Raw genomic sequence first — 24370 nt, forward strand, 5'->3', positions numbered from 1 at the left:
GAAGGAGATAGTCTGTGAAGGAAAAGAGGGGTCACATGAGGTCACATGCACCCACCACCTCCCAATCTCCCCTGACCGCCTCAGATGCACATCCCGCTTTTCCCTTCTCAACACCACTGAATTTTCAAAATCAGCACCTAACTTGCTCCCAAATGCCTTTAAAGTTGGCTTAGGATCATATTACCAGTGAAAAAAATTTTTTTTAAGGTTACAATTAACCTTTTAGTAGCTTGTCTTCAGCACAGACGGCTCTGACCGCGAGCACTGTGGATTTCATTCTTGATGTTCGCTTTCTCTCTGGGCTCTCAAGAACTCTCTATTACCTGATTTCTCATTCTCTCTCTCTCTCTCTCTCTCTCTCTCTACTGAACTTCAACTATTTTCCACCACCGGTGTGACTCACCCTCAAGCGTATCAATTATTCTCATGTGTTCACCATTATGTTCTCTACCCATTTATGAGCTGCATTTCCATCTCCAGCCCGAGCGCCCATCAAAGCTTCAGTCTGGCACACTGGTGTCATGGCAAATGACCCACACTCAACATGGTAAAAGTGACCCTCAAATAAGCCCCTCCTCCGAATCGCACAATTTCTGTTTATGACATTAGTTCTCCAGGACACAAATTAAACTCTGAAGTGTTTCCTGACTCAAATCTCCTGAGTGCCCATCATTTGCCAAGTCCTACCAAGATTCTCACACAATAGTTTTCATACCCATCTCTTCCTTCCTGTTTCTATAAGCTAGGGTCTGAGTTGATCCTTGACTCCCATGTTCTTCCAGTAAGGGGTCTCTCTGATTTGGCTCTTGCTGTCTAATACACCTGACACATCACCATGATGTTCATTTCTTTCAATAGTACCTCAGTTAGTCACTTTTATGCCTGTGTTCCTCTCTCAGAAGTGATTCAGTTTATCTGTTTTATGCGTCATAAAATTAATAACATTAAAAAAACTTGGAACAACCTAAATGTCCAACAATTGGAGAATGGTTGAATGAATTATGGTATATCCGTAGAAGGAAATATTATGTAGTCATAAAAAATGGTATTGAACAATAGTTAATGATATGTGAAAATACTTATTATCTAATGTTAAGTCAAAAAATATAAATTGTATAGCCAGATGATATCTACATATGTAAGATTTTGTATATGCTATATTTATACATAAATATACCTGATACATATACAAAAATGTCTATAAAAACACAGTAAGGAAATATAGCAAAATGTTAACAGTGATTTTTTTTTTTAAGATTTTATTTATTTATTTGACAGAGAGAGAGAGAGCCAGCGAGAGAGGGAACACAAGCAGGGGGAGTGGGAGAGGAAGAAGCAAGCTCCCAGCAGAGCAGGGAGCCTGATGCGGGACTTGAACCCAGGACCCTGGGATCACGCCCTGAGCCGAAGGCAGATGCTTAACGACTGAGCCACCCAGGCGCCCCAAACAGTGATTATTTTTAATGTGCTTCAATTTTGGATGACTTTTTCTTCTTTATAAATATATTTTCTGTATTCCAAAATGTTCCCCGATGACTATGTATTGCTTCTGGTTCAGAAAACAAAATCAATGCAATTTTACATTATCCTTAGTTGGGAGCCAATTGATTGCAGAGTAATTCCAAAATTCTCCCACTGATATTATTAGTTGCTTGATAAAAGTAAAGAGAAGGATGATGAAATACTGGCTAGAATATACCTAAACAACCAAAGAGAACAAATTAATGACTATTATCTTTTTTCGTAATAGTGTTTTATTGTAAAGGGCTAAAGTTGAATTTTTAAAATATGTATGAAGTACTTAATACATCTTAAAAGGTTTCAAGATAAATATTAAAATTGGTTTCAGCAAAGGCATTATTAAATACTTTATAAAATATCCCTATGGGTTCTCAAAAAGCTGTGAATTTATTGGTGTCTTATAAGTATATATATTTTACTCATAAATCAAAATTTGTCTTTCAACTAACCAAAATGAAAGCCCTTTATAGTTAATGCATTGGTGGAAACTGTTTTTGAATTCTTTAAAAGCAAAGAAACTTTATGAAAAAAATCCAAGAATGGTTTGACATATGCAGATCACATAAAAAAATGTGATACCCATATTAATAAAACAAGGATAAAAATCATATGCTCATCTCAATAGACGCAGAAAAAGCATTTGACAAAGTCAACATCTCTTCCTGATAACAAAGCTCTCAACAAAGTAGGTATAGAAGAATGTACCTAAACATAACAAAGGCCATATTTGACAAGCTCAAAACTAACATCGTATTTACTGGTGAAAAGCTCAAAGCCTTTCCTCTAGGATCAGGAACAAGATAAGGGTGCCCACTCTCCCCACTTCTATTCAACATAGTGCTGGTAGTCCTAGCCAGAGCAATTAGGCAAGAAAAAGAAATAAAAGGCATCCAAATAGGAAAGGACAAGGCAAAATTATTTGTTTGCAGATAACATGCTCTTATATACAGAAAATGCTAAAGACTCCACCAAAAAAACTGTTAAAACTAATAAATGAATTCAGTAAAGTTGCAGGATACAAAATCAACATGTAACTATCCAAAAAAGAAGAAAACAATCCCATTTACAATAGCATTGAAAAGAATGAGATACTTAGAAATAAATTTAACCAAGGTGAGAGATCTGTGCACTCAAAACTAAAACATTGATGAAAGAATGGAGAAGACACAAGTCAATAGAAAGACAGATTGCGTTCATGGATTGGAAGAATTAACATTGTTAAAATGTCCATACTACCCAAAGCAATCTACAGATTCAATGCAATCCCTATCAAAATTCCAACAGCATTATTCACAGAAAATTTTTAAAAACTCTAAAATTCATATGAAACACAGGAGACCCCAAATAGCTAAAGCATTCTTGAGCAAGAAGAGCAAAACTAGAGGCATCATACTTCCTGATTTCAAATTATATTAGTAAGCTATAGTAATCAAAACAGTATGGTACTATCATAAAAATAGGCACATAGATCAATGGAATAGACTAGAGAGCCCAGAAACCAACCCACGGTTTTATGGTCAAATAATTTTTGACAAGGGCACCAAGAACACAAAATGGATAAAGGATTTCTTCAATAAATGGTGTTGGGAAAACTGGATCTTTATGTATGAAAGAATGAAATTTGATTTTTATCTTACGTCATACACAAAAATCAACGTCTAACTGCAAAACTCCCAGAAGAAAGCAGTGGAAAAGCTCCTTGGCACTGGTCTCAACAATGATTTTTTGGATTTGACACCAAAAGCACAGGCAACAAAAGCAAAAATAAACAAGTGGGATCAGAATAAACTAAAAAGTTCTTCACAGCAGAAGAAATAATTAACAGAATGAAGGGGTAATCTATAGAGTGGGAAAAATATTTACAAATCATACCTCCAATAAAGAATTAATATCCAAAATACAAAACACAATGCACATTCTTACAACTCCACAGCAAAAAAAAACCCCAAAAACAAAACAAAACAAAAAACCCAACACAAAACAACAATAACAACAACAAAAAACTAAAGCAAATAATCCAATTAAAAATAGTTAAACAGGTATATGAAAAGATGCTCCACATCACTAATTATCAGGGAAATCAAAATTACAATGAGATATCACCTCACACCTGTTAGGGATGGCTATTGCTAAAAAGTCAAAGGTAGTAAGTGGTGTCAAGGATGTGGAGAAAAGTGAATTCTTGTACACGGATGGTGGGAATGTAAGTTGGTATAGCCATTGTGGAAATCAGTGTGGAGGCTTCTCAAACAATTAAAAATAAAAAAAATTAAAAACAGAACTATCATATGATCTAGTGATTTCACTTCTGGGTATATATCCAAAGAAAATGAAATCACTATCACAAAGAGCTATTTGCACTCCCATGTTCATTGCAGCATTATTCACAATAGCGAAGATATGGAAACAATCTAAAGGCTGATGGATGAATTGATAAAGAAAATGTGATATATAAATATTTATGTATAATGTCACACATAAATAAATGTGACATATAAGTATTATATACAAATATTCACATATGTATAATTTGTTTCTACATACAAATAAATATCTCTTATCTATCTATACACACACACACACACACACACACACACACACACACACACGACACAATGGAATATTACTGAGCTATAAGAAAGAAGGAAATCCCACCATTTGCAACATGGATGAACCTGGAGAACATTATGCTAAGTGAAATAAGCCAGACATAGAAAGACAAATATTGCATGATCTCAGTTACATGTGGAATCTAAAAAATTAAAATTAAAAGAGACGAATTTGTAGCAACAGAGAGTAGAGTGGCAGTTACCACAGGCTGGGACATGGGGGGGAAAGGGGAAGGAAAAAAAAGGAGAATGGTTGTTGCTAGGGTCTGGGGGAGGGGGTCATGGGGAGTTATTGTTTAATGGGTAAAGAGTTTTGGTTTTGCAAGATGAGAAGAGTTCTGGAGATGGATGGTGGTGACGGTTGCACATTATGAATGTACTTAATATCACTGAAGTGTACACATAAAAATGGTTAAGAGAGTCAATTTTATGTGTAATTTACCACAATAAAAAAATTGGGGAAAAAAAAACCATTGTAAAAAATAAATAAATAAAAATGGTTTGCAAATTTTCTCAGCTTAAAAAAAAAAAGCACAAAGAAACTTTAGGCAACAAGTCTTCCAAGCTTCTAAAAGATTTTACAGTAACATCTAGTGGCAAAAATGTGTTTTTTTTTCTTTTGGAGGATGGGGTGATTTTGAAATCCTCATAATTAGATGGGCATTTCTAATGACGGATTACCATATATCAGTTCTGGAAGAACATAATATTAAGTTAAAATTAAGGGCGTCTGGGTGGCTCAGTTGGTTAAGCATCTGCCTTCAGCTCAGGTCATGACCCCAGGGTCCTGGGATGGAGTCCCCGTACTGGGCTCCCTGCTCAGCGGGGAGTCGGCTCTTCCCTCTTCCTCTACCCCTCCCCCTGTTCATTTTCTCTTTCTCTCTTGCTTTCTCAAATAAATAAATAAAATATTTTTAAAAAATTAAAATTAAAACGTACTTTTAAAACCCTAGGCAGGAAATAAGCATCATATTTATATTGTTTGATGGATTCTGTAACTTTTTAAAAATTAACAAGCCTGAGTTGAACCCCTTTAAGGAGACTTAATGAGTGAAAATAGTGAAATAAGCCAAAGTCTCTTTTATTATATATGTTACATGTACATGTTGTATATGTGTTTACATTGTTATATGAATGACTGACATAATAGCAGCATTTGAAGATCAACCAGCCTAGCATTACGAAAGAATAAGTTAGATTTTACAATTTAACACACTCCCCCACCACACAGATAGAAATATTAATATGTGACAGTATTTTTGTTTTATGATGTCCATATATAAAATACTATCAGAAATACTAATATTTTAGGTTGTCCCCCAAATTGATTACATTACAGAAAACTATCTGAGGTTGGAAAACAGATTTGCAGATTTAAATATTGATGAATAATGCTTTTGAGAACGCTGGTGTTTCCAATTACTAGAAACAAGATAAGTAATTACAGAAACCAGGCCAAACCCTCCCCACTTCAAAAATGAACAAAGAAATGGGCATAACTTATTAAATCTCGGATGCCATCAATTCTAAGTTGTATTATTTTAGGTACTAGTAAGAAAGAAAATACACTGTTAAATATGATACACTGTTGATTGTAAGATACACACTGCTTTAGATACATTCAAATGTGGAAAGTGTGCCACTCGGAATGAAGGGAATAATTCATGAAGTCCTTTAGACATAATTTATAATGCAAAGGAGACAAAATCCTCAAGCACTACTCACCACGGGTTATTTTACGAGCCTATCACATTCCAGTAAGATTTTACTTCTGCATGACTAATGGAGCACTTCCATTTCCAAGAATTTTCAGATTTCTGAGTGCCTTTCTCTATGGCTTACCACTCAAACCCTGAGCTCCCTGAGGACCCTATTTATCTTCCCTTAAAATGATGCTTTGGAGGTTCCTACTGCAGTGACTGTAGCCTCCTTCGATACTCACAGGATTTACCATGAGTCAGCTGTGGGGCACCTGACAGGGATTAGCTCACTTGATGCTCACGGCAAGCTTAGAAGGTATGTATCAAGATGATTCTCTTTATACAGGTGAGGGACGTGTGGCCAAGGAGGCTACGTGGCTTACGCAGGGTCACCGCTAGTCGGCAGGGGGTGGGGACCGTTCCCAGTGCCAAAAACCTCCCGCTCTGTCATCTGGGTTTGGACTCCCACCCACCTCTACGTCGGCCCCACGTGTTTCAAGGTTTTGACTGTTAAGACACAATACAAGAACCCGAGAGTCCCCAAGCTGATTGCTGAAATGATTCAAACTGCCTTTTCCACTCCCTTTCTTCCTCATCCATTCGTTCTGCAAAAGAGGAGAACTCTCTGGAATCTCTCAGAACGGGAGGCAATCCAGCTAAGTCGCCGCTTTCGACGGCAGCCTGAGACCAGACTGCCCCCAGCCACCACCCCCCCTTGGGGCTTTCCACCCAGCCCAGGATCTGAGGGGTCTGAGGTGCACGCAGCACAGTACCCGGCATAGAGCAGATATGTAAGCCATGCCAGGTAAGCAAATATGCTATGCATTATTTACGGAATTTATACTCCCAAGCTTACTTTAAATACATACTAGCCACCCAAATCAGGCTATTAGCTAGCAAAACATTCAGGGTAAATTAAGAGGAAAAGCAAGCTATGACCCAATTTGAATAACATGAGCCCATTAAAAAAATATTTTATATGCACTAAGATAAAAGAGAAGGGTACACATTTACAAAAAAAAAAAAATCGGCTGGAGCAGTATGTAGTTTATATTTTCTTTATATTTCCCTGTGTTCTGCAATATGTACAGACTACAGTTGACTCCTGAACAAAGGTGGGGTTCGGGGCACCAACCCTTCTGCACATTCGCGTGTAACTTTGACTCCTCCAAACTTAACTACTAATAGTCTATTGATGACCAGAGACCTTACCGATAACATAAACAGTCGATTAACACATATTTTGTGTGTTATATGTATTCCATACACATTCTTAAAATGAAGTGAGCTAGAGAAAAGAAAATGTTACTAAGAAAATCATAAGGAACAGACATGTACTACTGTGTATTTTGAAAAAAGTCCGCATATAAGAGGACCCATGCTGTTCAGGAGTCAACAGTGTATATAACCAAGGGAAATCCCCAAAGACATTAATTAACTTGTGTCTGGCTATCGCCTCTTGGAGGTTTGTTATTTTTGTACTCACATCACTACTTCAAAGGAAATGAGTTCAAAATCGGCAGTTTTAACCAGTCTTAATAGACTCCGAAATTTGCCTGAAAGTAATCCACCTTGCTGGAAAAGGCACTTTCTGACCTATGCTTTCCTTTGGTTTCAGCTGAACAGGGAGATGCCTTCCCTTCTCCGACTGGTAACATTGTCTCAAGAATATAAGAGCAGATCCCTGGGCCTGAGTAAATGAGAACACAGACAGGCTCCAGGGGCCCAAGTTGGGAGCTGGCTTCTCCTTGACTGAGAACGCCATCCAAACTATCTCCAGTGCCAGACTGCGCCCGGAGGCCACAGGTGGGAGGTTGCAGTTTCCTGGCCCGAGAGGAGCATAGTCTAGCCACAAAAGCTACCTAGCATCTGGCAGCTCATCCTAACAAGGATCTCCTTGGTGGGTTGGCCCAGAGAGGGATACTGGAGAAGCAACTGGAAATACAAAGCAAGGAGAGTAGGAATCGTTCTGAGACCCAGAGCTTGGGTGGTCCTGTTTCCAGGACGGAGGAACGATGAGAAGTTGGGCTGTTCACTTAACTTCTAGGGGTTGGAAGATGTGATCCCCAACGTCCTTTCCTGAGCTTCTCTTCTGTGACTGAGTGATTTCCTGGCTTCGGTCTCGAATAACTTCTCTGGACGGAAGCCTGGAAAATCAGTCTATTTATGTGTTGGCACCATGACCCAGGTGTCACATATGCCATGCATCTGTTTCCCCTTTCACTTTTATACCTCTGAGTATCTATTTTCACGGGGTGAAAGAGGATCTACATGGAGAATCAGACTCTCCATTCCTTAGACTTTTTCTTCTTGCCTAAACTTTTCAAACCCACAGTATGAGGCTCTGGTCCAGGTAGGATGGGCTAGTCTTGATTTTATTTTTTTATTGTCTCTGATGTATGCTTTTTTGAAGTCTGTAAATGCTTCTATACCTAAATATCTTTAATGACTTTTTATTTAATTTACAATTTATTCTCTTACAATGACTTCTAGATGGAGAAAACCAGTTTCTCAAGAAATGTCTGTTGACATTTGACATCTGAAAAGAATGTGCAGTTGGTCTCAGTTGTAAGGAAAACAGCACCTACTCAAATGCCTTCCCCCTGCTCTCACTGAAAAATGAAATGTTTCAAGAAAGATCTGATTGTCTGTTTTCCTGGATCAGACGGCATTAGTACAGTACTGGATTTTCAAGAGGAAGTCCTAGAGCTGATATTATCAAGGTTGGAAAAACAGACCTACCTTATTACTTAGTTTGAGAAAAGCAGATGAAATAGTTTAGAAATCTCCTAGCGAAGTCTGGCCCTTGGTCAATGAGGGAGAATTGCCACAGATCTGGTAGGAAGGGGCTGGCCAGCAGGGGGCCCTGCGTGATATCACCTGGCACGAGTTTGTAGGTGGGAGCTGACCAGCAGGGTCTAGGTGGCAGAGGGAAGCCAGAATTGGGAAAGAGGGAATAACAGGACCACAGGAGCATCTGCAAGGGCAATCATCTTCTGGAAAAAGCTATTCACATCTGCATGTTTCTTAGTGAATTACAGCTGGAACAATGGTCGAGCTGAGCTGGACGATGACAAGAAATTCATCCCATTTGTTTGAAATTCACACCTGTGCAAGATGGTGATTTTGATGATCCTGCTTTAACCGGAGAAACCTGATACATACCACTTTTCAGGGCTTCTGAAAAATATATTGTAACTTTCTCCCATTCGTTGTATGATCATATTAAAAATAACAAGGGCACCTCTGCCTGTGAGTCATGCCAAGTGCTCTCTAGACAGGAATTCTCACACGAACCATCAGATGCATATACTATTATTATCTTTGTATTTAATATCAACTGAGGCTCAGGTGGGGTTAGATCTTTGATGACTGCATGGAGTACTCTTGGTACTTTAGAAAAGGGTCATTTTTGGTACCACAGAGGAAGGAAGAGATTCAAATACAAATACAACTCAGAGCGGATCAAGAAAACACTGGACTAGCTTTGAGGGAGACAAACATCTCTCTGTAGGTTACTGAGCTGGATACATTCATCATCAGCTAAGAAGAGCTTCCAACTGATTTTCTAATCCTGGATTCCAGGAGTCTGTATTTGTGCTATGACAAGATGTTTTTTTACAGAAACCAATATTTTAAAATGCAAAATAAAAAAAGTATTAGGTTTCTGCTGGGAAATATCTCAGGGATAAGCAGGTAAGGCCACGGGAGATGGGGGTCCCTCTGCTTGGAGTATGTAGCTCCCTAGTCACCCTCATCACCTCTGAGCCCTGGGACCCCCTCTTGGAATCTTCTCCTGGCTTCCTCCCCACCGTCCAAGCCTTTGCTTCTGCTATTCCCCACATGTGGAATAGCCTGCTCCATTCCAATGCAAATCCCACACTTAAGGTCAAGTTTCAAAACCACATCCCACACAAAACCCGTTCCCACTAACCCCAACCTATAATGATCTTACCTGTCCTTTGCAATCTTATATCCCTCTAGTCTTCTGACCCTATTATCTAGCACTTAATTAAATTTTATTTATACACTTTTCTGGTTGCTTTATGAAAACTGCCTTCCCGGAAAGTTTATGAGGCTTTTTTTTGGTTTTGTTTCTTTTCCCTGTTTCAAAAATTGGAAAGAGAGTAGTCCTTAATTTATGCTTATTGGTTGACAGGCAAGCATCGGCAAGGGAACTGCTGTCACGGTGTCATTATCTTCAAGGTGATTCAGCTAAGGATGGTCTGGAGTTTGCCGGTATCAACAGACACAGCCAGGGTATTAAAAATACAATAGTAACAAGCCTACCTTAATTGATGTCCATTTCTAAAGTGAGAGAGCAATGGTCCCAAGAGCTTTAAATGAGGAAGGTGAGGTAGAAAGAAACCAAAGGGAGGACATAATATTGCACAAAAATGGTTGTGCTGGCCCAAGAGGCTGACAGTCCAACCTCGCCCTGTCCCCCACTACTGCAGTCTTGTGGTTGTCCTCCTCGGCCGCGCGGCCTCACGGTCTGAACGAACGCTCCTGCCTACGGCTGCCGTGCCCTTTGAGCAGTTCCAGCTCGCCCTGGACAACTGTGACATTTTGGCGGTGGGGGAGGCTACTCCTCTGTAAAGAGTGTATCTGTTGGGAAAGCAATTTTTGGAAGAAAGACACCATTTAAAAAGAACACTATTCCTTTGACAGCCCTGCAGAACGGGGCAAGTGAATGAGAAAACAGCACATCAAGTCCGAGCTGGTCTCAGGCCCTGGGAGGCTCTGAGGCGCAGCCCCCCTGTTTTAGGCTGGTCCCCCCATTTTGCCATGACCAATTAATTCCACCACTTCAACGGGAATATACTGGCTGTAACACAGTCAAGAAATGCTTTTCTTGGAGTACGGGGAAGGAAGTAAGACGAGGAGTAGGTTTATTGGGAGAAGAGATTCTTTTCAAATGACTCCTGGGATAACACATTCGGGATGGAAAACTTTTGGTGTCATAAGTTGTAAGTGAGTATGAAGACTGTTTTAATAATGAGCCAACATTTTGTGTAGTACAGCTAAGCACTTGGCTTACAGTGTAACAGATGTATACAGGTAGTTATCTACCCAGAAAATACTGTCATAGCCCCGCCATTGTTGCGTCAAGAGCCTGAAGTACTAGAGACAGGGTAAAGGAAGGCTATTTCCCATTCAGAACCACTAGGCTTTGGAACTAGAAATTACTCCAAACTAGGCAGCTTTTCTTTTCTTCCTCCCTCCCTCCCTCCCTATCTCCCTTCCTCCCTCCTTTCCTTCCTCTTTTTCCTTCTTCCCTCCCTCCCTCCCTTCCTTCTTTTTTAAGATTTATTTATTTGAGAGAGAGAGCACATACAGGCGGGGGAGAGGGAGGGGGAGAGAGAATCTCAAGCAGACTCCATGCTGAGCACGGAGCCTGACGCAGGGGTCAATCTCATGACCCTGAGATCATGATCTGAGCCAAAACCAAGAGTTGAACACCTAACTGACTATGCCACCCAGGCACCCCCAAACTAGGCAGTTATTTTAAGTAAGACATATATAAAGGAAGAGACTCCCAGGCTTTTCCAAGAGTTTGGACCTGCATCTTGAGACTGCCCGGGATTAGCCTCGTTCAGGGAAAGAAAGTCCGCCAGGCCACCTTTTGTTTGGAGTTCTTCTTGTTATACTTGTATACATTTCTAAAGTAACATGATTTCTTTCAGATCATCTAATTTTGCTTCTCTTAAAACAAGACACTTCTAGGGATATGCAATCAATGTGAAATATTTCAATCCATCTTCTCTTGGCCTTTAGGGAGTTTAACTACTATTAAAGTGGAAAAGGGCTGTCATTAAAAAGAGAACAGGCTATTTAAAAATTTTTTTTGCTTATTGTAAAAATAAGAAAATGACTAATTATTAAGAATGAGTATATTTTTAAAGGGAGGCTATCCTGCTCTACAAACCAACCAACCCCCTTTCTTCTGTTTTAGGGGTCCTCCGCTTAATCCCACAGGTAAAGCTTCTTTCCCCAAAGGGTTAAAAACTTAGAACAAGAGAGATTAAATAGTTGGTTTAAGAAGTTTAGGCATTATACCATCTAGTCTCTTCATTTATTCCTTTAACTTCTATCAAGAATCAAATCTATTCATCCAAGGGCAGGGTTTCCCTCGAACTCAAGCAACAAAATGGTCAGAGGGCAGAACTGATGAGAGATAGGAAGTAGACATGTGCCTGATAGCAGAGCCCTCAGGATTTGTTCTTATAATTAATCTGCTGGGCCTGAGTAAGCCCTGTGTACCTCTTTATGTGGCAAGTGTCGTGGGACAAGCATGGCGCCAACACCGTTGCTTTCCCAAAGTATAATGAGAAAGAGCTGCGCTCAATGGTATGTGCAAAGGGCCTGTGACCCTAGTAGACAAACTGAGTCATAGAAAAGTATTGATAAGGGAACTTAAGAAATGCTTATCACTAAGTCTGGCAAAAGACAAATAAGAACAGAATTACTAACTGTCCCAGAAAAGCAATTCTACCACTATAATGTCTAATTAATTATAGAAACTTCTAATTTAAAATTAAGAGCATGGGGGCGCCTGGGTGGCACAGCGGTTAAGCATCTGCCTTCGGCTCAGGGCGTGATCCTGGCGTTATGGGATCAAGCCCCACATCAGGCTCCTCTGCTGTGACCCTGCTTCTTCCTCTCCCACTCCTCCTGCTTGTGTTCCCTCTCTCGCTGGCTATCTCTGTCTCTGTCAAATAAATAAATAAAATCTAAAAAAAAAATAAAAATAAAAAAAAAATAAAATTAAGAGCATGTGTTGACCAGTAAAGTTCCCATGCTAATAGCAAAACTCAATATTTCATCTTATGATAATTAGTAAAACTCTTCAGAGATGATAACATTTATGCAAATGAAAAGTGAAATTAAATTCTACGTTGAGAGACTCAGCATTTGCCTGGATCACAAAACTTTGCTCCTGGAGACCAGTAAACATGTTACCATGGTGAGGAAATTATTTTGGTTTATTCCGCTTTGAAACTCCTTCATAGGACTTGAGCACCATGGGGAAGAACTGTATCCTCTCAGCTCCTCTGAGAAAACACATTTTATTCTTCAAAAGACAAATCCCAGAATGAAACGACCATTATCTTACACCATATACAAAAATAAATTCAAAATAGATTAGGGGCTTAAATGTAATACCTAAAACCATAAAATACTTTGAAGAAATTATAGGCAGTAAGTTCTTTGACATTTGTCTTAGTAGTATTTGTTTGGACCAGTCTCCTCAGGCTAGGGCAACAAAAGCTAAAATTGAAAAAATGGGATTACATCAAACTGGAAAGCTTTTGTACAGCAAAGGAAACCATCAACAAATGAAAAGGCAACCTACTGAATGGGAGAAGATATCTGTAAGTTATATATCTGATACGGGGTTAATATCTGAAATATATAAAAAAACTTATATGACTTAATATTAAAAAAAACTGATTTAAAAATGGGCAGAGGACTTGAATAGATACTTTCCCAAAGAAGACATACAGATGGCCAACAGGCACTTGAAAAGATGTTCAACATCACTTATCATCAGGGAAATGCAAATCAAAATCACAATGAGATTTTGACTGACTCCTGTCAGATTGGTTACTATCAAAAAGACAAAAAATAAGAGTTGGCAAGGATGTAGAGGAAAGGGAAACTTTTTGCACTGTTGATGGAAATGCAAATGGTGCACCCACTGTGGAAAACAGTACAGAGAGTCCTCAAAAAATTAAAAATAGAACCATTATATGATCTAAGAATTCCACTTCTGGGTATTTATCCAAAGAAAATGAAAACACCAATTTAAAGAGATATATACATCCCTATGTTCATTGCAGCATTATTTACAATAGCCAAGATATGTGACAAGGACAGCTAAGTGTCCATTGATAGATGAATGGATAAATAAGATGTGGTATATATAGGGGCGCCTGGGTGGCACAGCAGTTAAGCGTCTGCCTTCGGCTCAGGGCGTGATCCCGGCGTTGTGGGATCGAGCCCCACATCAGGCTCTTCCACTATGAGCCTGTTTCTTCCTCTCCCACTCCCCCTGCTTGTGTTCCCTCTCTCGCTGGCTGTCTCTATCTCTGTCGAATAAATAAATAAAATCTTTAAAAAAAAAAAAAGATGTGGTATATATTTATACAACGGACTATCACTTAGCCATGAAAAAGGAGATCTTGCCATTTGTGACAACATAGATGGACCTAGAGGGTATTATGTTAAGTGAAATAGGTCAGACAGAGAAAGACAAATACTGTATGCAGAATCTAAAAAACAAGGGAAAGACAAAACAGACTCATAGATAATGGAAACAAACTGTTAACAGAGGGGGGTGGGGTTTGGGGACAGGTAAAATAGTTAAAGGGATAAAGAGATACAAACTCCCAGTTATAAAATAAACAAGTCATGGGGATATAATGTACAGATAGGGAATACAGTCGATGATATTGTAATAACTTTGTATGGTGGTGGATGGTAACTGGACTTATTGTGGGGATCACTTGTAATGTGTAAAAATATCGAATCACTATGATGTACACCTGAAATTAATAGGGTATGATATGTCAATTATATGATAACTAGAAAAAAAAGGTAAGAGATTAGAAGGTATCTTCAGAGATACAAAAAATAAGATCTAGTCCACTGGTGAGTTTAGCTCTCTGGGTCTTCCAGCTCAGCCTTGGAGCGGGAAGACAAGTTTCCCTCTGGGTCAAACCCTTCTAGGCTCTGGGGGATAAAATCGCGACAGCTTCCCCAAACCTTTGTAATTTCAACCCAAACACTATCAGTGAAAACTGCTGCAATCAGCTTCTGGTGAGGATGAAGAAGGTTGTGCAGAGCCCAGCTTGCACCCTAAAAGCTGGGCTGTGTTCTGTGGTCATGAAAGTTTGGGTCTGAGCCGCAAAACCAGCATGAACCCTTCTGGTGAGAGATCTGAGTAAGTGTAATCTTCCTGACTCTATTATACATTCCAAACCAACAAATAGAACAGAATATTGAGTTTTCTCTTCTGCTATTCTTGAATCACCCTACATTTTTCAGCTTGGCTATTCGATAGTTGCTTCCAATTGCTCTGAATTTAAGGGGCTAAGGTAATAAAACATTTTATTGCTTTTAAGGTTTTTTTTTTTGTTCATTTTAGCTAATGAGATAGATACCCTTTTAAACATATTGTCAAGGATGGAAAGCCAGGTTCTTAGGGCACCAGTCATTTTCACACTGTATTAACAAGTCTGAAGGGGAACAGATTCGGGGGGAAGGTATTTTAGAGATGTATTTATTTTTCTGTAACACTAGATACCAAGAATGTGAAGACAAATAAAAGTTTCTCTTATTCATAAGTGATAATATAACTTCTATTATCCCCCAAAGTTAGGGTTGAATTGTGTCTCCCCACCGCACCCCAAATTCATATGTTCTAGTCCTAACTCCTAGTACCTCAGAACGGGACCTTCCTTGGAAATAGTATCATTGCAGATACAATGAGTTAGGTGCAGTCATACTGGACTGGAGTGGGCCCCTAATCAAGGATGACTGGTGTCCTTCTAAAAAGGGGAGACTTGGACACAGACAAGTCCACAGAGGGAATGCCATGTGAAGAAGAAGGCAGAGATCAGGGGGATGCTTCTACAAGCCAAGGAATGCCAGAGATTGCTAGCAAACGGCCAGAAACCAGTGGAGAGGCGTGGAACAGAGTCTCCCTCACAGCCAACGGGAGGAACCACCCCTGCCAATACCTTGATTTTGGACGTCTGGCCAGCACGACTACGAGACAATTAATTTCTGATGTTTAAGCCCCTCTGTTGGTGGCACTTTGCCATGGTAGCCTTAGCAAAATAATATACCCACAGAAAGAGAGACGATGGTTATCAAGACCTACTGATTTTTCAAAACAGATGCTTTCACAGTGGAATTATCCCCAAAAGGAAAAGAAAAGTGCGTTCTTACTCTCAGTTCTTGGGGAACAGAATTTGGCTTCTTTATGTTGATCTCAATGCTATTGTTGCCTTGTTTGAGCTCCACTGGCGCCCCATGCACTCTGGCCACACCTTCAAACATCTGGGATTTGGTTAACGAGGGGGCAAGTGCCACTGTGGGACCTTCTTTCTCCTTCTCCTTGTCACCGTGAACTGTTTCTCCATTCATGCTGACTTTCCCATCTACCTATAAGAAACACAAGGAACAAAAACCACATGCTATTTCCCAACGGAAGACTATGCCAAAATAACACATTTAGAGTCACAGTAAAACATTATCATTTATTAATCACATTCCAGGAAAAAAATAAGGTCTCTTGTCTGCTTCTATCAGTTCTAGAAATTAGGGCTCCTATAAATGACCTCTCTAAGGTCCTCTTTAAAAGGTTGTTAATCTTCTCAGGCCCCTTCACTTTGGATTAAATTTCATGTTTGCCTTACTTGGGGTGTGCTCTTATTTTAAAGTGTAGGCTCTGAAACTAATAATACACTATCTGTTAATTAATTGATTGTAAATAAAATTAAAAAAAAAAAATAAAGTGTAGAAAATCAAGGAATCTTAAGTATATACATACCACACACTTGAGTTGTAGTACGTCTTCATTTAAATTTTGAATGCTATTCCACGATTTTGAGATTTTTTTTTCTGGTTAGCCTATATATTAGGTGGAACCCACCTCAGATCAGGAATCTTTTAGGTTACCCCGTGGTAAGGGGGCAATGGGTACATATTTGTAAGCTATGGCCCGATGCTCTGCTCTATCACAGTAAATCCCTATTTCCAGTTAATTTTACAATCCCAATTTTTTCAAGAACCAAAGGCCATACACATTAAAGTATTTGTGTTTTGTACCCATGTCTAGGGAAGGTAGTAAAAGCAAGAAAGGAGGAGTGGAGACGGTGGTTAGTTAGTCTGGCTTATTGAAAGGCATCGAGAACTCTTTAAGTCTGAGGCAATGTATACAGTGGTTATGGGAGGAAGGTCTGCCATCAGACAGCCTCAGATTCCATCCCGGCTCTACCATTTAAAAGCCACATAATCTTCAACAAGTGTCTTATTCTCTGTGCTCATTTTCCCCACCTACCAAGTTTATAATAACTGCATCTCCCTCATAGTGCCGTTGAGGGGATTTTATGGATTAACATATGTACAGAGTTTAGAACAGAATCTGGCACATTTTATGTATACGAATATTAGCTATTATTATTATGAGGCTTTCTAAAATCCTTCAAAAGGAATCATGGAAGGCCAGATATTAGTTCTAGTTTATTTACCTTAAGCAGATGGCTTACATAATTTATTGTCTGTGATCCATAAGAAAGAAACTTAAATCACAACTGCACACACCCACATAAATACAGCTGAAAGAGGAGTTTTGCAAAACAGTATTTACTTTTATTATGTGTGATGTACCAGACTTTTTTTTCTTGTATTTTACTTTATTTTAAAAAGTGCTGATACCAGGCCACTAAATTGGTTTCACTGCCTTAGGGGTGCCTGCGTGGCTCAGTTGGTTAAGCATCTGCCTTCGGCTCAGGTCATGATCTCAGGGCCCTGGGATCGAGCCCCACATCAGGCTCCCTGCTCAGCGGGGAGCCTGCTTCTCCCTCTCCCCACTGCTCGTGCTCTCTCTTGCTCTCTCTCTCAAATAAATAAAATCTTAAAAAAGAAGAGAAAAACACTGCCTTAAATTTGCTTTTCCTTTACCCTTAATTCTGTTGTCCTGGGAAACTCTCTCTGTCTCCCTCACTCTGCCCTAGCCACAAGAAAACACACACACACACACACACACACACACACACACACACACACACACATCTCTCAGAGTTTCTGTCCTGCCATTGTCTGGTAACAACTTTCCACATACTACCTTTGACCATAACAGGGTCCACCCACTCAGTGGTGGGGCTGTGAATGGGGCTGAGAGCCATCAACGTCTGTGGTGGGTCAAGGGCTCATTGGCCGCCAACAGTGACCCCCAGCTCAAAACGATCTCTGCTAAGTTCTTCTCCGCATCCTTCCATGAATGCTCTTGCTGAGGCCTTTTACACTGTTTTTGCCACAACGGTGAGAGACAGAGTTGCCTCAGGGCCAAACTCTTGCCATCAAGTCCTGCCATAATTCTTCTGTTTCAATGATCACCTTGCACTATTTATATAAAGGAGGGGACGTGGACATCTGGATTATCTGATCAGATGCCTCGGACACCAAGTTGAGTAAACGTATTCCCTACCCTGGTGTGGGCCACCTCAACATCAAACCTTCCTTCGTGAAACATCACAGACAGTTCTCGGTCGTGGGCCTTAGGTGAAGGACAGCTGGTGCCACACCTATGTGGGATACTAAGCATGTCTGGGGACACGCTTATCTATGTGCGAGCCTGCGTGATGAGTAGCTCATTTTCTCAGGAAGAATTCATGTATATATTCAATAAGAACTTGCTGAGTGCCCACTATGTGCTGGGCACCGATGCCAGGCTCCCAGGATGAAGCCGTGAACAACAAAGGCACAGCCTCAGCCCTTTGAGGGACACACATCTCAACTCAACCCAGATGAGACATCCAGGACTTCTTTTGTTCTATGGAAACCTAAGGCACAGACTTTTAAGATCCATTCTGAGTTATTTAAGCAACAGTCAGAAAGTGTATATACAGTTTGGTTCCCTCTGAAATTCAATAGGAAGATACATGACATCACACTGCTCGATTAGTTTAGCCAAGCAAACTTTCTTTATAGTCATGTGCCCGTGTCTCCTGCTGATGAATTCCACCTCTGTCTTCTATTAAGAACCCATGTGGTGTGCAGGACAAGGAGAACTGATTTTTCTTTGTAGTCAAAAGAGCTTAAGCCAAAGAACGAGTGCTTCCTCGTGATGTGAGGAAAAACACTGGAATGTGAGGAAGTGAAAAGATGTTTGGTTGTCATAGGTTCTTTGGTTCTGGAACATTACTTTACACATTCATTGGTAGGAAACAACCTAGTTTCTTTCCCCTTAAAAAATATTTTTAAAAACTCGTCTCATCTGAGAATCAAGTACATCCCATGCTCCTATGTGCTCCTTGTATTATTCCTTTTTTGCAATTGTAGCATCTTTTTGGACATGAGGTCCAATTCTTTAAAAAGAAGAGGGAGCTGCATATACTTCTACTTAAACCACAGGCAATGACAGTTTTCTTTTGAGGAGTTTGCCATACCTCCACAGAGCTGGAGATCCCTAGGCTTTTACTAAATTAAGGGTTTGTTACCACTACTGTAGAGAGACCACGCCATTATATCAAACTGGAAAATAAACTTTGCTCCTTTCACTATTTGCAAACCAAATCTCCTGAGACTATAAACTTCGCAATCCTAAATGGTAACACATTTTGCTTTCATTTGATAAACATAATTGCATCTTCCTGGGGCAAGATGCTTCCTTCTGTTGATTCCCTGGGGTTGAGGTTTGGTTCTCCTCTTAAGGAATGCGTCCTACCTTAAAGGTCTTCAGAACCTCTTGAGAGTTTTTGGGCTGGGAGTAAGGCTTGGGTGTCAGCATAGGCACTGCTTTGGGGGTGACAGTTTTGCTTGGAGACCCGCTGCCTGCTGACATGCTGGTATCCAGAACGCTGGTCCGAGCGATGGTGGTCTCCACGGTGGCAGTGAATTTGGGTGGGGGCAGTGACTGTCGCCGCAGGTACTTCATGGGGCTAGGGTCGTTCAGGAAGGGGGTTAAATTTGGCTCTGTGGAATGGCTTCTTTCCAGAATTTTTGGCATCTCCAAGCGTTCGAGAACAGCCTCGCTGATGGTGAACCTCTCAATGTACTGTTGAAGGATCCCCTCTGCCTCCTCCTGGGACCGTGCGTTCTTATAGGCCTCATGCAACTCCCTCTCTCTCCGCTCTCTAAAGGATGAGCATGGGAGGGGAAACAATCACAGAGTCAACAGTCACAAAAATCACAAAGAAGACCTTGGTAGGAGCCAAGGCTGAGCTGAAAGGGGAGCCCAGGAGTGTGTAATATTGGCGTCAGAGCCTTTGTGGTAACCAACGATTTTTTTAAAAAGCACATCTAGATACCACTGCACATGTAAAAAAACAACAACAGAAAGAACTCACTTTTCTTGAACAATTTCTCTGTAGGTTTTGATGCTTTTCCTTCGTTCACTTGTTCCATCCTCTCCAGCCAGTAACTTCTCCATTTTCTTCCTTTCTTCCTCTTTCTTGATTAAGTCCTGAGAAGCACTTCTTCTACGGCTCTTCCAACGAGCCAGGTCCTAGGGAGGTGGGGGTAAGGGGTCGACAGAACATACTTCTACACGCTTGCACACAATTCCATTTCTACTCTTCAGAGCTGAGTGAGTGCAGACTATGGGCCCAGCACGATGTGAGGCCATTCCATTCCCACTCAATCCAGCGTAAGTCTGGTGGGAACAGGAATGGGGAACATTCCAGGGAACATTCAGATATAGCCATATTACTCATAGCAGGCCGGCACATTTATTTAAACATGGTAATATGAACTACGCAATCATATTTCATGTCAGCTGCTAACTTTTAAAGTATTGCTTCACAGGGTACTGTAAGAAACTTCATTTCTTCCGATTTATGACCTGCACATTGTGAATGGACTTGCTGACAAAAGAATGGGAGGAATCAACCACAGACCGACACAATTTCCTCAGGGAAGGAACAAAAGGCAGAAATACTGATTTCTGGGACGCTGGAGTCAGGTGGGTGGGATTGCAGCTGTGGGAAAGGACCTCAGTACTACCTCTTCCACGCTTTGTTATCTTAGGTATGTTTGTCAGCCTCTCTACACCTCAGTTTCCTGACCTCTAAAATGAGGATGACAATGACATGTGCTCTTCCCAGCCTATTGTAAGGGTTAACTGACACAGTGCAAATAAGGTGCCAACCGTATTGTTAACTGCTCGGTAAATGGTAGACCCGACTACTACCACATTTTATAGACTAATTTTTTTGACTGATGGTACAGTTAAGTCCACAACAGCTACCTCTGAGAGCTCTGTGAGGACCACATGCAAGAATCCATGCTAACCTCCCGGCATCCCCATCTTCGGGCTCTTCCCTGCCCTGGCTCTTGGCTCTCAGCACACAGACAATCACAAGGCCCTCATCAGGCCACAGAGATTTCCTTCCCTGGTTCTCATCCGGGCTCCCTCACTCACTAGCTGTGTGACTGTTGGTGAGTTACTTAGCTGTTCTGAGACTCATCTGTGGAACTGAGGACGATACTAGTTGCTAGCTCACTGAGTTACTAAGGAAACGGAAGAAATCCTACACGCAAGGCAGTTAGAACAGTGTCTGTGACTGGTAAGCTTCCGAGGTTGGCCATTACCGTTGCCAGCAGCAGCAGCATTCTTATCCATCCCGATACATCATCCCGAAAGACAGTGCATCTTCAATTCTACATCCCATGCCAGGTGCCTCCCTTCTGCACCACCCCTCCCCGCTTTGCGGCCAGCCTCCTAGAGGGGGGCTTGCCCAATGCATGTCCCCGTCCTTCACTCTTCACCTTTCATGTTGCCATTAACCTTCCTTTAATTCCCACACTTCCTGTGTCCCTATTTGAAGTCCCCTAAGGGCTCCCTTCCCCTGCCTGGCTTTCAAGTCCCAGTCTGCCCGCCCCACTGACTTCCTGCTCCAAAGGGGCTCTAACCCATGGTGCGGGGCAGCCTCCCCGCTGCCCGTGGCCTTAGCCGGCACTCACATCTTGCCATTTGTCGTCCTCTTCCCGCAGCTGGTTATTTATCAGCTGCAGCTGCTCCTGGCGGGCCCTGCTGTGTGGCTGCACCGTGGCCTCCTCCTCACACCGCATGTCAAACATACTCGTGCTCCTGAGCGTGGAGAGAGAAGAGACAAAAATGGACCGGTGCCCGGGATGTGTCTACGCGTTCTGCCGCGTGGGGGCGCTACCGCGCCGGCAAAACTGCCCCTTTTCCCTCCGCAGCTCAAGACAGCAGCGCGATGCGGCATGTGGCGTGTTGCGATCCCCAGCCGGCAGCGGGCATGCTAGCACCCCCACCTTTTCTCCTTTTGCCGCCAAAGCCGAAATGTGACCATCTTTGCCTTCAGGGTGGCTACAGCAAGTCAATATAATTTTATACGTAGGTGCCGAAACATTTCGCTCTTCTCATTTGGAAATGTATTAGGAAACAAAATGAAAAGAATTAAAATGTATAACGTGGGGGAAATTTATGGGCAAGGAGGGTGGCATTCCATGAAGCAAAACTTTATTACAGTAATTGCTTGTGTAAAGAGCTGTCTTACGTGCTTTCTACATGAAGGCAACTTCTCCACTTTCAAAAAAATCATCTAGCCTCAAGTCCAAGACAACCAACTTTTCATATTGTATTTTCTGAATTGTGGATGCATCCAAGAATTATGCATTAGTGATTCATATATTTGATGTGGTTATTTCTACTTCCTGTAAAAATGCCTATAAATTGGGCCTGCAGTTGACAGCATGTTGGAATCAAGAAAATAGGGTATTTTATCATAAGATTAGGAATAAAATATATAAATCAGTATATACTTTGTATCCTAATATTCTCACAAGAATTTTACCTTATTTTTGTCAGGATACTTATGAATTTACTCTTTTACAAGAAAAAGGATAGGGAAAACAATTTTTTAAGCCCTTAGGCTGTACATATTATTGATATGTTCTATAGGAGTTTATTAAATGTTGGGTGAGATCACAGGGCCTTTTCTACGGTGCTTCCACAGACCTCTGTTACAGCAAAAGCTGAAGCAGCAAGATGAAAACAGAAATAAAAACCAGAGCAAAATCCTCCCTTTTTTCCGCCTCTCAAAGAAATGAGCTCTGGGACCAAGTGGGTTACACAGTCCAAAATCAAGAAATGGAGGTTCGCTGTTAAACTCTAAGAACAGAAGACTATGATAGTCCATTTTTGAAGCCAGCTTAACACAAAGAAAAAGAAAAGCCATGCACTTAGACGTCAATTAATTCTAGACATCATCGGTGACGTCCAAAATAGTTCTCCCCATGGGCAGACAATGACCAGCGGCAGCATTACTGGAGGCCAGCGGGGTCCTGAGCAGACAGCTCTCTGGAAGGGGAAGACAGATCCTCAATGCAATGGTTGCCCACCTTCATTCTGACGCATTCAAAATGAATCTGCATGGATCTGTTGGGTGCCTCTTCCTTCTCTCTAGGTGTTGGACTATTTAAGTCTGACCTAAGAGAGCTAAAACTGAAGCCCGTACTTGCAATCTGTCTTCCCCAAGCGTATTCGAATACTCTGACTGCACAGAAGGACTTTGACCTGAGGCTTCTATTGGCACAAATGTGACAAACCACCATGGGGAGCTGCCTCTGCATACTTGGTGGGTAGTGCTGACTGTGGCAGCCAGTCTTCCAGAAAGAGAAACTGCAGTCCTATAAGGGGGGAGGGGCTGCGATTTTTCATTTATTTTAGACTATTTATTAATGTTGTTTAAGAAAGATTTGGGAATTTGCAGAGGTAGGTAGAGAAGCCTTACCTCATTTTTTTTTTTTTTAAACATCATGGATGAAAATTCACTTAAGTAGGCTTTCCAGAAAGAGACCAAAATTCATTCCATTCCTGGAGCCAGGTCTTCTTCTGAAATCCCAGGAAAAAATGGCAGTCTTCTCCAAGATTTGGGATTTGGTTATGTCACTTGGAAAGAATGGGAGCAATGCCTTGAGAACTGCCTTCTTCTGTCCCGGGGTCCTATCTCTGTTTCCACCATTAAGTTCTAATGACCCTAGTCCAAATGTGGCCAAAAGCTGGTTAGTGAAATAAAAAGAGAAACTCTGGTTTGCCCTCTCATATACCAGGAAGTACTATTTTCCCCCAGAGTTTTTTTTTTTTTTTAAAGAAATTCCAGCAAACTGGCCAAAAAAGAAATAACCGAACTATGAGCCATGTCTCTATGCCATTTCAAAAAAAGGAACTAGGCAAGTTGAAAATTGATAATACTAGACAGAAAATGGGCTGAGTCACCATTCAGAAAATGTCCCTTACTTCAGAGGTTGGACTCAGCCTCCAAAATGAAGAAGTGTGTGTCTAGGGACAGGGTGGGGGATCCTGCAGGAGCCCAGGCTCCAGAATATTAATGTGACTCGCACCAAACATCTGCTCTCAGCCCCCGCCTTGTGCTATTGGGACACGGGGTCCCCGGCTGCTGAGCCCCAGAGTCTCTCGTGGTGGTGGGTTGGCATCTGTGAGGGACAGGACAAAATCACCTCCAGGGGAGCCTGGAAATTGTTCCTGGGCCAGGTCGAAGGTGAGGGAATTAGGAATTAAACAGCCTCCAGCTCTCACGGTGCACAGGCTCCGTTGGTGGGGAGAGCCTTGGGACAGGAGGAGCGTGCACGTGAAGAAAAGGGCAAGAAGGTGAAACTATATCTACGGAAACATTCTTGGCTTGCTGGGAGGCGGAAATCTCTGTTTGCCTGTGTGGTAGGTCTGCCCCTGACCTGCATTTTCCTTAAAGGGCACATCTTTTTCTGATTGGGCTGTATTTTAAGAATGTGCCAGTTCTGAATAAATAGAGCCTGTGCTAA

At 41.3% G+C, this 24370-nt stretch overlaps 1 protein-coding gene across 1 annotated transcript in view; it reads right to left on the minus strand.

The window, feature by feature from the left end:
- Positions 1-24370, minus strand: part of LIMCH1 (LIM and calponin homology domains 1) — a 320132-nt gene that overhangs the window by 36336 nt on the left and 259426 nt on the right. Inside the window, 4 exon segments of the mRNA XM_040625079.1 lie at positions 15788-16003; positions 19290-19698; positions 19912-20069; positions 21527-21653. Coding sequence (XP_040481013.1) covers positions 15788-16003; positions 19290-19698; positions 19912-20069; positions 21527-21653 — 910 coding nt within the window.

Source organism: Ursus maritimus, unplaced genomic scaffold (genome assembly GCF_017311325.1).
Source record: "Ursus maritimus isolate PB19 unplaced genomic scaffold, ASM1731132v1 scaffold_8, whole genome shotgun sequence".
Taxonomy (NCBI): Eukaryota; Metazoa; Chordata; class Mammalia; order Carnivora; family Ursidae; genus Ursus; species Ursus maritimus.